The following is a 13,448-nucleotide window of genomic DNA, read 5'->3' as shown; positions in this document are numbered from 1 at the left end:
CTGGACTGAATATTGCTCTTTATACTCACATGTTTATTCAGCGAAATACGTTCAGCAGACTCCCGGGTGGCAACTTTTCTTGACTTGTGCATTGAAGTCTTCTTAGCGCTATGTTCTTCAATAGCATCCTTTTCGGCAAAATAAGATTCTCCAGCAAAAAGATTTGTTTGATGTTTGATTCTTTCATCTCTTCTGGCAGTAATTCCACTGATATGCTCCTGGCTAAACAAAGAAAAACAACACCCAAGTCAAATCTCCCTTATTAACAATTAGTATTCATCATGCAGAGCTTGCCCCAGTTTCTTTAACATTGTATTTCACTTTCACGTTGTAACTGGTTACTTCACTTCCATTATCGTTTATTTGCCAATGGACAAGCTCTTCTGTAATTACAGGCAAACTTCATCATAACAAACATTGTTCTTGATCTATTACAGCCATTAAATTAAACTACAGAACTTTACAGCACTGATGGAAGTCATTTATCTCATTATGTCATACTAGACCAATACAAATTAGCCCTATTGCCTGCTGCCGCCTTTATCCTCCTCTGCTTCAAGTATTGATCCTAGCTTCCTATAGCGAGTGTAGAACTTTATGCCTCACCCACGTGACAAAGCATTTGGTGCTCCAATCACACTTTGGATGGAATTTTCTATTTTGGCCTGCAGGCATGTTTCATGGTACATTTCCTGCTGGGTGGCGGCGTGGGAATTCAGGCCCGATTTATGCTTGGAAGCTCATTAATTATTTGGATTTGCTTTATTGTCGTGTCTATCGAGGTAGAGTGAAAAGTATTGTTCTGCATGAAGTCCAGACAGATCATTCCATACGTGAAAAAAAAGGACATACATAAATACACAATGTAAATACTTAGGCACAGGCATAGGGAGTATAGTACTACTCAGTAGAGAAGATGTGTGAAGAGATCAGTTCAGTCCACAAGAGGGTCATTCAGGAGTCTGGTAACAGCGGGGAAGAAACTGTTTTTGAACCTGTTAGTGTGTGTTCTCAGACTTTTGCATCTCCTGCCTGATGGAAGACATTGGTAGAGAGAATAACCCAGGTGGGAGGGGTCTTTCATTATGCTGCCCGTTTTCCGAAGGCAGCGGGTGGTGCAGACAGACTCAGTGGATGGGAGGCAGGTTCACAAGATGGACTGGGCTGTGTTCACAACTCTCTGTAGTTTCTGACAGTCTTGGGCCAAGCAGTTGCCTTACCTGGCTGTGATGCAGCCAGATAGGATGCTTTTTATGGTGCAGCTGTAAACATTGGGAAGAGTCAATGTGGACATTGGTGGGGTAACTGAGTTACGGGGATAGGGTGGAGGTGTGGGCTTAGGTGGGGAGCTCTTTCCAGGGGCTGGTGCAGACTCGATGGACTAAATGGCCTCCTTCTGCACTGTAAATTTTATGGTATTTATGATATCTATGACATGCCGAATTTCCTTAGTTTCCTGAGGAAGTATAGGCACTGTTGTGCTTTCTTGGTTGCAGTATTGACGTGGATGGACCAGGACAGATTGTTGGTGATGTGCACACTAAGGAATTTGAAACTGTGTACCATCTCCACCTCGGCCCCACTGATGTAGACTGGGGTGTGTATGATACTTCACTTCCTGAAGTCAAGTCAAGACCAGCTCCTTCGTCTTGCTGACATTGAGGGAGAGGTTGTTGTTGTTACATCACACTACTATGTTCTCCATCTCCCTCCTGTACTCTGACTCATCTGTGTGAATAGGGAATATAGTAGGGGCTCAGTACGCAGTTTTGCGGGGCCCGGATATTGAGGACTATCGCAGAGGAGGTGTTGTTGTTTATTCTTACTGATTGTGGTCTATGGATCAGGAAGTCGAGAATCCAGTTGAGAGGGAGGAGCCTAGTACTAGGTTTTGGGAGTTTTGATCTGAGCTTGGCTGGGCTAATGGTCCTGAAGGCGGAGTAGTAGTCAATGACTGGAAGTCTGACGTAGGAGTCTTTGTTGTCAAGATGCTTCAGTTATGAGTGTAGGGCCAGGGAGATGGTGTCTGCTGTGCACCGGTGTAGCCACCTGGGTTGGCCACTTCCCGATTCCAAAATGGAGACCCGCAAAGAACACAGGGAAAAGTGGTCAGGCACAGGGAAACAAGCAGGTACAAGGTTTCCTGTGTATTAAGACTTGCAAAAACCCAGACAGAACCGAAACCAGCAACCATCTACATATTAATGAGCGATCCCCGGGAACAATTAGATACACTGAAACGATCAGGGCCAAACCAGACTCCCCGGTGCCAGCGGGAGCCAGGACAAAGGAAGGCCAACGGACACATAGGAACCGCCCAGCGATCAGAGAACAGCTCCAGTATTGGAGAAATCGATTCAAGCGATTGGGATTTGGTCCAATTGATTGGAACCAGGCCCGGGGTCCGCCCAAAAGGGCATAAAACCCCTGAGGACTATAAAACAGAGTCCCCAAGTTCAATTCGTCCTTCTTGGCAGGGTCTCTCAGCAGCTCGAAACAACTCTTAACCGTGACTCTCAACGAGGAGAGACCTGCCCAGCAGCTGCACCAACCAAGTCTCCAGTCAACGCACGCTACGAGATAGGCGCTCCTAGCTACTAGTCCATACCAGCATGAAGCCTGCAGACTCAGAATCGAACGAAAGGCCATTGTTCCCCTGACCTGGTGGGCCATTTCCAAAGCTAAGTATAGGCCTTTTAGCGTGAGAGATAGTCTAGTAAGTAGAGTTTTATGCATGAGTAGTGATTGACTGTGCATAATAAATGTGTTTTAATTTGAAACTTACTAACTGGTGTATTGAGTTATTGATCAGCACTTGGCTTTGAACCTCGTGGTGGTATCAGAAAGATACCTGGCAACTCTAGAGCAAAGGTTATAAAACAGAGCAATTAAGTAAAAGCACAACTAGCAACACCGGTTATGGCAGTTATGCATTGGTGAGTAGCTCTCCAAATCATGTGGCTCGGTGGGCACTGATTCGCCCACCCAGCTGTCACCTGATGGGACCGAAGCCCATATTTAAATGTCACCCAAACACACATTCACTATCAGCAGACCAGCTGTGTGCAGGAAGTTTCTTGATATTGTTCCACCAAAGAAAAAACTGTTCTCAAGTTCAGCAATGACTCCGTAAAGGCACTCATTTGTGGACACCAGGATGTCCTCTGCCTGAGGGATGGCTCCAGACAACCCCTTGCTAAAGTGTCTCAAGAACACCTTAACATCACCAGCATCTCATCTACCATACTGCACAAACTCTATCTTCAGCTCTTACTGGGGAGGGATCAGCACACACAGCCGCTGGCATGCTTCACAACCTCTTCTCCCATCTCTTCTCATCACATTCCATCGTTTCATGCAAGCCAAGCTCGCCCATAACCAGAGGGCAATATCCCAGATGGGAGGAGAAATGACAAACATCCAAGAGCTGTCCCAGTTTGATTTGGCAGGCAAAGACAAAGATCTATGAGGGAGGCGAGGTCAGCCTCTCCCAGCAAGCCTGTAAGGATGAGCCCCCCATGAGTTGATCACATCCCAATAATCACAGCGAATGACATGTATTCTGCTTGCTTATGAACTAAATCCATCTTCTCTCTTTTAAAGGCATCAGGCACAGGCAGAGCTCAGGCCCAACCAAAAGGGCAACATGGTAGCACAGTGGTTAGCACAGTTGTTTCACAGCTTCAGAGTCCCAGGTTCGATTCCCGGCTTGGGTCACTGTCTGTGCGTAGTCTGCACGTTCTCCCCGTGTCTGCGTGGCTTTCCTCCGGGTGCTCCAGTTTCCTCCCACAGTCCAAAAATGCGCAGGTTAGGTGGATTGGCCATGATAAATTGCCCTTAGGTTAGGTGGGGTTACTGGGTTACAGCATGGGGTGGAGGTATGAGCTTAAGTAGGTTGCTCTTTCCAAGTGCCGGTCCAGACTTGATGGGCCAAATGGCCTCCTTCTGCACTGTAAATTCTATGAATAAGCTCAATCCCCCAGGCCACTTTCGAGGAGGGTGCTGAAGGTGCATCAGATATAGAAACTGTCAATGCATTCACCTGTACCCTCCATCCATGCAGAGATAGACACCCCAGTGGATCATAGATCTAGATGAGGCTCAGGTCACATTCTGGGGAATACCTCACTGACAGCAATCAGAGGCAGTAATGACCCAGTCTCTGGCATTCAAAGAACTGATAGAGGCCAGCATCCTCTGAGTCTGATGATGAGCCATTGCAAGCAGCCATGTCTAACATGCTGGAGATGCAATGACAACATCAGGCAGATTTTGAGGGGTAGTTAACAGAATAGAGAGAAGGATGTAGGAGTCTGTCTGCATTCTATCTCAGATCATGCCATCACCTCGAGGTCTCCATGGGAAGAATGGTGGCAGCTATGGAGAGCCTGGTCCTGCCGGTTTTCCACATGGACCTGCACCCCATCGCTATGGGCATTGGTGGGACCATAATTAGAATAAATTGATGGGAACCAGCAGAGGCTAGGTGAGGGGGTGGGGCACCTTGAACACCCTCCAGGAGCTCCTTCTCCTCAGAGTCAGGCAGTGGCCTACGGACACTCATAGGGAGGAGAACCGGCAGCTGATGACCCCGGGTCCATGTATCTTGATGACTCCAAGAGTATCCAACCGATCCCCACCCCTTGTCTGTGACCTCAACCGCCTCCAACTGTGAAGTTCGAGGAAGATGCACCTACCCCACAGCAGGCCACCGAGAACAGGCCGCTGGGCCCTGGAGATCATAACAGTCTAGAATACACCTGCCAAATACTAGATGATCAGTAGCTTGGTTGAAGAAGTGGATTTTCAGGATGGTTTTCAATAAGTGTAGGGAAGTGGAATGGCAAAGGGATTTTGAAAGCAAATTCTATTAGGGTTAGATGGCTGAATGCATGGCATAACAAAGGGAATGGGAAATGCACATAAAAACCAGGTCACAGAAATGTGAGGTTTTTGGGAGTGGCAGGCCTGGAGAAGATTAGTGAGACAGAGAGGGCCAAGGTAAGGAAGAGAGTTAAATGTGAGGGTGATCATTTTAATATAGAGTCATTGAATCACCAGAAGTTAATATACGTCAACAAGGAGAGCGACAATGGGTCTTTAAGATACAAACAGCAGTATTTTGAAAGGGCTGAAGATCACGGAGTGTGGAAGATGGAAGGCTAGCCTGAAGAATGTTAGAATAAATTGAGGACGTGAGAAGGGCATTGATAAGAGTTTTGTTGGCAGATAAAAAGATGCAAGGGCAGAGCTTGATAATATTAGAGATTTAGGGTTCAATCTACCCAAATTTTAACGAGTGTTGGATCAGGCGACAAAAAGTTGTGTGAAAATCATAGGCTACACAGCCGCATTTTCTCTCCTGAGTTAACGGCACTCTGCAATTTCATGCTGCTGGCGAGGATCACAGCCAGCTGGAGGGGCAGGCCCTCAACACCAAGAACACCAGGAATCTGAGATCGGGGCACCCTTTATCGCAAAGTTAAATTTAATGCCCCCACAACAGACATCGGGACCACCGGCAGAAAAGGGAAACATCCCTAACCTCCACCCAACATGCAGAAGGGGATAGCCCCACACACACGCACTCCCCCATAGATAAGGGGGACCGCTTCCCCACAACAGGGGGTAACTGCCCCCTGGCACTGACCACTGGTATTGCCCTCCGCAGTGCTGGGGGCACCGCCAGTGGGCAACGCCCAGGCCTGTTCCTCAATCCTTGGGGGCTACAGGCACTTCCAAACCCCCAACATGGTCACCACGATGTGTTTTTGTTTTTGAAAACCAGTAGTGATTCACACCGGCGTGATGTCACGCCGCTGGGGGGTGGGAAGGGGCACCATGGACAGGCCCTCAATTATGCCCTCAAACCCGGTAATGATATGATAGTTAGTACAATATGTTAGTACAATATATGGAAATCAGGTTCACATCCTTTCTGGGCATCAACTTGATCACATCAACGGCGGAGGGCGGAGATGACCTCAAACTGAGATCTCGCCAGTGCAAATCCCATTTTTGGCCGTTCACAAGATTTAGTGGCTGTTATTGGATTTGTGCCCGTGACTAGGGGAATCAAGGGTTATAAAGAGAAAGCAGGGGAATGGGGATGAGAAGCATGTCAGCTATGGTCAAATGACGGAGCAGACTCGATAGCCGAATGGCTTAATTCTGCTCCTATATCTTATGGTTTAATGGGCTAACACAGCTACTAGATCTTACAATTTTATTTTTTGTGTCAAGGAGGATAAGGGGTTGGAAATGCATTATGAGATGAAAGAGGATGCTGATCTTTTACAACAAATAACATAAGAAATATAAACAGAAGTAGATAATATGTACTATTGAGCTTGACCTGCCATTCAGTAAAATCACGGTTGATCTTCAGCTTCAACTCCACTTTCTTGCCTATTCCCCTTATCATTTGATTTCCCAGAGGGATCAAAATTCTCAAGGTATATAATCACCTTTCAGTCTTCTAAACCCCAGAGAATATTGACCCAGTCTACTCAACCTCTCAATGATAGCAAACCTATCGGGCGGAATTCTCCGCTGGTGGCCAAAATCGTGGAGGCTGTCGTGAACTCGGCCGGGGTTCACGACGGCCTCGGGGCCCGCTCCCCACACCTAATTCACCCCCACCCGGGGGGCTAGGAGCGGGCCTCCGTCGTTCCCGGCTGCGACCTCGGCCGCCGGAAATGACGCCCAAATGGCGCTTCGCGGATGTCATCCCGTCCCAATCGGGCCCCTGGATGCCCCAAACGGGCATCCGCCGCCCGTTTCACGAATGCAGCGACCAGGTGTGGTTGCTGCCATGGTGAAACGTGGGTGAAGGGCCGGCCGCTCGGCCCATCGGGCTGGGAGAATCGCCGTTTGCCATGAAAAACGACGAGCGGCGATTTTTCCGAGAGGGTGGGGAGAATCGCGGGGGGTGCCGGGGGGGGGGGGCGTAAAAAATGTCGGGAGACCCTCCCACGATTCTTCCACGCCACGTGGGGAGTGGAGAATTCCACCCATCATTCCAGAGACCAATCTAGTGAAGTTTCACTGTGCTGTCTGCATTGCAAGTACATCCTTCCTTAAAAATAGAGATTACAATTGTACAGTACTTCAAGTGTAGTCTCATAAAAGCCCTGTACAATTCAATCGAGACTTCCTCATTCATGTACTCCAATCCCTTTGCAATAAAGGCAAACATGCCATTTGTTTTCTTGATTGCTTGCTGTATGTGCATGCTAGCTTTTTGTGTTCCTTGTTCAAGGACATCCAAGTCTCTATGTATGAGCGGGTGGGGGGTGGGGGGGGGAGATCCATATGAACTTATGTTCACTGGGTGGCATTTACAATGGTGCCCCAATTTTTTAAAACTAAGTTGCTGCTTGGTGTAGTTGGACCGGCCCTTTATCATTTTTTTGCCAATGGCAGAGAAAGCAGCCATTGGTGCCGGTGGCTTCAATGCCACTTTTCCCACCCACTGTCACACTGTACCAAATACAGATAAACTTCCACCCTTGGTCTCCTCATCTAAGAGATGACAGTGAATAGCAGAGGTCCTTGCACTGATCCTTGTGACACTACTGCTTACAGACTGTCAACTGGAAAATTCCCCATTTATCATTAAGGCAGAATTTGAGGGAAAACTAGGTGTCGTGACGAGTGGCTCCAGCGGCGCCTTCCCCGCCAACCAGGATGAGGGGATCTCATGCCAGATTCTGCATTTGGAACCTCAGTAATTATGCACAGGCGAGTTTGCCTTTGACTCTGCTGGCAGTCCAGCAGCGGATTCGTCCACCCGCCCTCAGCTAATGAGTTTGAAGGTCCCAGCACCATATTTAAATACCAGTCCAACACACTCTTCTCACTCTCTCCAATCCACCTGTCTTCACCAGAGTGTGCAAGGTTCCAGAAGGAAAAGACTAGTAGCTTCAAGAAGCTTCAAGAAGAAGTCTGTTCCTCAATTCAACCATGTTCCCCCGAAGCCCATCACCTGCAAGACACTGATGCTCCACTTGGGCCTCTACCCACGACTCATTGGCAAACAGTGTCGCAGGCTGCTACTTGTGTGCTGCATGTGGTGTTCCTCATTGGTGTCAATGGAGAATGCCGCAGGTAGTGGCACACAGCATTGCCCACCCCAGTGAATCAGTTGAAGTGGTGCTTTGTGAGTGAAGTGGTGCTTCTCTCAATGAGAATTGACCACCTCCAATAGTTAACTGTTGGAACATGTACAGACCTGGAAATTGTAGTGTTTTCACAGTTATAAAACAAATGACTGTAATAGACTGCCAATAACACATCTGTGATCTCTGGAATGTTCAATTAGACTTGATATGCATCTACGGATTCTAGAATACTCTCTCAAATACTTTTCTAATTCCTAAGACAGCAATAGAATCTCTAATTCCCTTGTCTGCATAATTATGTTATACTGGAGGTGTTCAGGCATTTCATCCTCTGAAGACAGACACTGTATAACCAACAGCTTCATTCTCTTACCCCTCCGAATAGTAGTTCTGCTTTGCTCTCTTCATTTGAGGGCTTCCAGAAGAGATCTCTAGCATTTCATCTGAATATTTGGATCGTACTCTGCAAAGAAACAAAATCAAGCAAAATTTATTGGTGGCATTCTTCATTGTTGCATACATAAGTCAAATGTATCGTGGCCTTATCCCTCATTTCCTATCTCTGTAATCTCCTCCAGCCCCACAACCCTCCAAGATACCCGCATCTTCTGATTCTGAAAAAGGATGAGCCCGGAACAAGACAGAGGCACCTAAAGGCGTGGGAGAGAGAAGGAGTTGGAATTGAACAGCAGCACCTAAATGAGTGGCAGAGAGAAGGAACTGGGGATAGACATCAGCACCTAAAGGAGTGGGAGAGAGAAGGAACTGGGGATAGATATCAGCACCTAAAGGAGTGGGAGAGAGAAGGAACTGGGGATAGATATCAGCACCTAAAGGAGTGGGAGAGAGAAGGAACTGGGGATAGACATCAGCACCTAAAGAGCTATCCAACCTGTGGTTCCAAAGCAGACCAACCTCGCCATGTGATCTCAAAATGTGACAACCCAGAAAATGATGGTTGGTGGGTATTTTTCTCATTTATCTTTCATAGCTTGGGTAATTTTTATAATCGTGAGGATTTTTTTCGGAGTAATGAAATGCTCTTTCAAGTCTACCACTTTGACCAAGGTTTTGGTGCTTTGCCCTAACATCTTCTTATGTGGCTTGGTGTCAACTTTTGCTTTGATGCTCCTGTGAAGCTGCTTGAGATGTATTTTATCATGTCAAAGGTCCTATATAAATACAATTTGTTGTTTTAACACAACCAACCTGAAATACAAACCCAAAGCTAATGGCTTTTGAATTCCTAAATTTAACTAAAATATTCTGTTTGGTGGTAGAATATTTAATGTTTTTATTGATTTTTTTAATTGATTTCAAGTTATCCATGCATCATCCCCAGTTGCAGTATGATTAGGATGGGTTATAGCCTGACTCCCTAATTTCTCAGGTGATCAAACAAATACTTACTTTGAAACCGAGCTGATTAAGAGTTTAAGTCATGCATGGCTGGGATTTTCTGGCCATTCCCACCGGTGGGATCTTCCAGACCCAACAATGGTGACCCCCCCCTACTGCGGGTTCCCCGGTAGTGGAGGGTGCGAACAATGGGGCGAGGGGGGGGAGCGGCCTTAGCTGTATTAGCTGATCACAAGATATTACAATTGGCTTCAATGTCCCTGGACTGAGATTGAGAAAAGTCCCCCATGTTACTCATTCCTGATTGCTATTTTAGGAATATAAGAACAGTAGTAGACCATTTGGTCCCCAAGTTCAACTGCAGCTCCATTAGATCACTATTGATCTGCATCTCAATTATGAAAGTGGACAGTGGATCTTCGGCCACCATCATTGGGCAACAAACTTGCCATTATTTACGGGACTGGGCCAAACATTGAGGCTGGAGAACACCATGGCCAGGCTAGCCACTTATCCGGGAGAGGCACTTAAAATCAAGGGGACCGCGATGATCCTGATAACTTACAGACAGCTGTCAACCCGCTCCTGCTTATTGGTACAAGGACCAAGTTGAACGGAGCATGACTGGCTCCAAAATATAAAATTCAACTAGGTAGAAATATTCAAACTGGGCGAGGGGGGAGTCTATATGAAGTCATCTGGAATATCCCGAGGTCTTCCAAGAAGACCTGAGAAAGATAAAGGGGCTCCAAGCTAAGATATACTGAGATCCTGAAGCCACACCGAGATTTTACAGGGTGAGGCCCGTCCCTTATTCCATGTTGGAAAAGATGGATGCAGAACCTAAGCACCTTTGAAGTCCTAGGCATCAGGAGACTAATGCAGTTCACACTGTGGCCACATAAGAACATAAGAACTAGGAGCAGGAGTAGGCCATCTGGCCCCTCGAGCCTGCTCCGCCATTCAATGAGATCATGCCTGATCTTTTGTGGACTCAGCTTCACTTTCCGGCCTGAACACCATAACCCTTCATCCCTTTATTCTTCAAAAAACTATCTATCTTTACCTTAAAAACATTTAATGAAGGAGCCTCAACTGCTTCACTGGGCAAGGAATTCCATAGATTCACAACCCTTTGGGTGAAGATTAGAAGTTCCTCCTATCGTCCCTGTTGTCAAACCGAACAAGACAGTCTGCATTTGAGGGGATTCCAAACTGATTGTCAATCGAGCAGCCACTTAGACAGATATCCCATACCCAAGATCAAGGATCTAAAGCTAAACTCATTGGTGGCTTCACATTTAATCAATTAGATGTGAGTCACATTTACTTGCAACTGGAATTAGATGAATTATCCCAAGAGTGTGTGGTATCAACAGGTATGACCATACCGGTTTACCGGATATTGTCGATGTGTGGGAGTTTTCAACACACAATGGAAGATTTACTACAGGAATCGCCCAGAGTTGCAGTTTATTTAGATGATGTACATATTACCGGTTCCACAGGAGAGGAGCACATAACCAACTTGGATGATGTATTAAAGAAGTTCATGAACGCTAGTGTGTGTTTAAGGAGAGAGAAACCCAGAGAGGTGACCTAATTGAGTTACAAAGTAAATGCAAAAGGGCTGCAAACTTGGAAGAAAGAGCCACAAGGAAAGCACCTGCCCCCAAAAATACTATCGAGCTGAAGTCCTTCTCGGGGAGGACAAACTATTGCGGTCAATTCATCCGGATTTGGACACCTTGTCAGCACCTTGGATACCATGGCGAAGAAACACCAAAAGTGGTTTTGAGGGCACGTCAAATGAGGCTTTCAATTATGTAAAACAACAAATACTGCCCACTAGTTTACTGGTCCATTTCAACCCAAAAAAAGGAGCTTGACCTTACCAGTGACGTCTCCATATGGAATTGGATTGTACTTTCTCATAGATTGAATGATGGAACAGAGAGGTCGATTGCTTACGTGTCGAGAACCCTCTCCAAGGCTGAGACGGGATACTCCCAAATCAAAGAAGGGTTAGTGGTTGTGTTCAACATAAATGAAATTGCACCAATACATATATGGAAGGCATTTCACAATTGTGCCGGACCATATTCAACGGTTATTCAAAGAAGATATGGCAATCCCTCCCATTGACACTGCCTGGTTAGAGCGTCTGCCGTTAAAGCTCTCGGCATACGAGTACACATTGGAGCATCAACCGGGGACCCAGATAACTAACGACAATACTTTAAGCCACTTTCCATTAGCCGTAAGTTCAACGCCCCCACCAGACCTGAAGAGATTGTAATCACTTTAACTTTCTTAGAAATGCTGCCTGTATCTGCAAAATAAATTAGAACTCAGATCCTGATTTGTCGAAAATCAAGAATATGGTATTAAGCAGGAGTTTCTATGGTCAAACTTTAAGAGGCTATGAAATCTTATTTGACCAGTAAAGGTGAGCTGTGAAGATGAGGTGCTGCTTTGGGGGTTGTGGTTGGTCCCAATCCCGGAAGACGATTATTATTGGAGGAATTACATAACGTCCACCTGGGTATATCTAAAATTAAAATGTTTGCAAGAGACTTTGTATGGTGGCCCGGCATTGACATCAATATAATGCATATAGTTGAACAATGTGACCAATGTCAGGAACATCGAAACTTGTCCTCTGCTGCCCCTTTGCACCCATGGGAATGAGACCTGGTAGACCTTGGGTTGACTTTGGAGATCCTTTCATGGAGGGCCGGGTGACTCACGACACACACCCCTGGTGCGGCCCGCGATTCTCCCACCCCCCGCTCGGAAGAATCGCCACTCGCCGTTATTCACGGCGAGCGGCGATTCTCCGGCCCGAATAGGCCAAGCGCCCAGACGTTCCCGACCAGTTCACGACGGCGGCAACCGCACCTGGTTGCTGCCATCGTGAACATGGGCGTCAAATGCTGGTTTGAGGCTTCTGGGGGCGGAGAGGGGAGTGAGCACCACGGCCGTGCTCGGGAGGGGACTGGCCCGCGATCGGTGCCCACCGATCGTCGGGCCGGCGTCTCAAAGCGACGTACTCATTCCCCTCCGCTGCCCAGCAAGATCAAGCCGCCACGTCTTGCGGGGCAGCGGAGGGGAAGATGGCAACCACGCATGCGCGGGTTTGAGCCGTCAGCCGTCGTGATGTCAGCCGCGCATGCGCTGGTTGGAGCCGCCCAACCTGTGCATGCGCGGCTGACGTCAGTTAGGCGCCGCCGTCGCATCATTCTCGGCGCGCCACATTGACACAAGCGTCAAGGCCCGGCGGCTGAGAGTTACGGAGCGCCGCTCCTAGCCCCCTGGGTGGGGGTGAATAAGGTGAGAGGAGCGGCCTCCGAGGCCAACGTGAAACTCGGCCGAGTTCACGACGGCCTTCCCGATTTATCGCGGGAGTGGAGCGTTCCGCCCTAAGTGCCGACGCCGGAGTGAAAACCGGAGTTTTTCACTCCAAGTTGGAGGCCGCTCCTTGCCCCCTATTCTCCCACCCCCAGGGTGCTAGGAGCGGTGCACCTCAATTGCGCGCTGCGCCGGGCCTTGGCGCCGTGTGGAAGCGGCGGCGCGTAAATTACGCAGCCGGCGTCACGTAAATGACGTCACCCGCGCATGCACACGTTGGCCGGCGCCAACCCGCGCATGCGCGGTTGCCGTCCTCCCCGCGGGCACCCAGCAAGACATGGAGGATTGATCTTGCGGGGCGGCAGAGGAAAAGAGAGCGGCCTTTAGAGACGCCGGCCCGCCGATCGGTGCCCACCGATCACGGGCCAGACCCTCATTGAGCGACCCCCTGGTGCTCGATCTTCCCTACCCCCCACAGGCCGCACACGCAGCGTTCGCGCGCTGTTCACACAGGCAGCGACCAGGTGTGGTTGGTGCCGGCGTGAACCCGTCGGATTGGGCAGGCCGCTCGGCCCATCCGGGCCGGAGAATCGGCGCTCGACCATTACAAACAGC

At 48.2% G+C, this 13,448-nt stretch overlaps 1 protein-coding gene across 2 annotated transcripts in view; it reads right to left on the bottom strand.

The window, feature by feature from the left end:
- Positions 1-13,448, bottom strand: part of myom1b (myomesin 1b) — a 204,030-nt gene that overhangs the window by 137,746 nt on the left and 52,836 nt on the right. For both annotated transcript variants that reach the window (XM_038809187.1, XM_038809188.1), the window contains exons 3-4: positions 8,497-8,586; positions 30-222 (exon numbers count right to left, since the gene is read on the bottom strand). In XM_038809187.1, the coding sequence (XP_038665115.1) occupies positions 30-222; positions 8,497-8,586 (283 nt within the window). The remainder of the gene's footprint in view (positions 1-29; positions 223-8,496; positions 8,587-13,448) is intronic.

The sequence above is a fragment of the Scyliorhinus canicula genome, chromosome 10, assembly GCF_902713615.1.
Source record: "Scyliorhinus canicula chromosome 10, sScyCan1.1, whole genome shotgun sequence".
NCBI lineage: Eukaryota > Metazoa > Chordata > Chondrichthyes > Carcharhiniformes > Scyliorhinidae > Scyliorhinus > Scyliorhinus canicula.
This window is presented reverse-complemented; position numbering and strand designations above follow the sequence as displayed.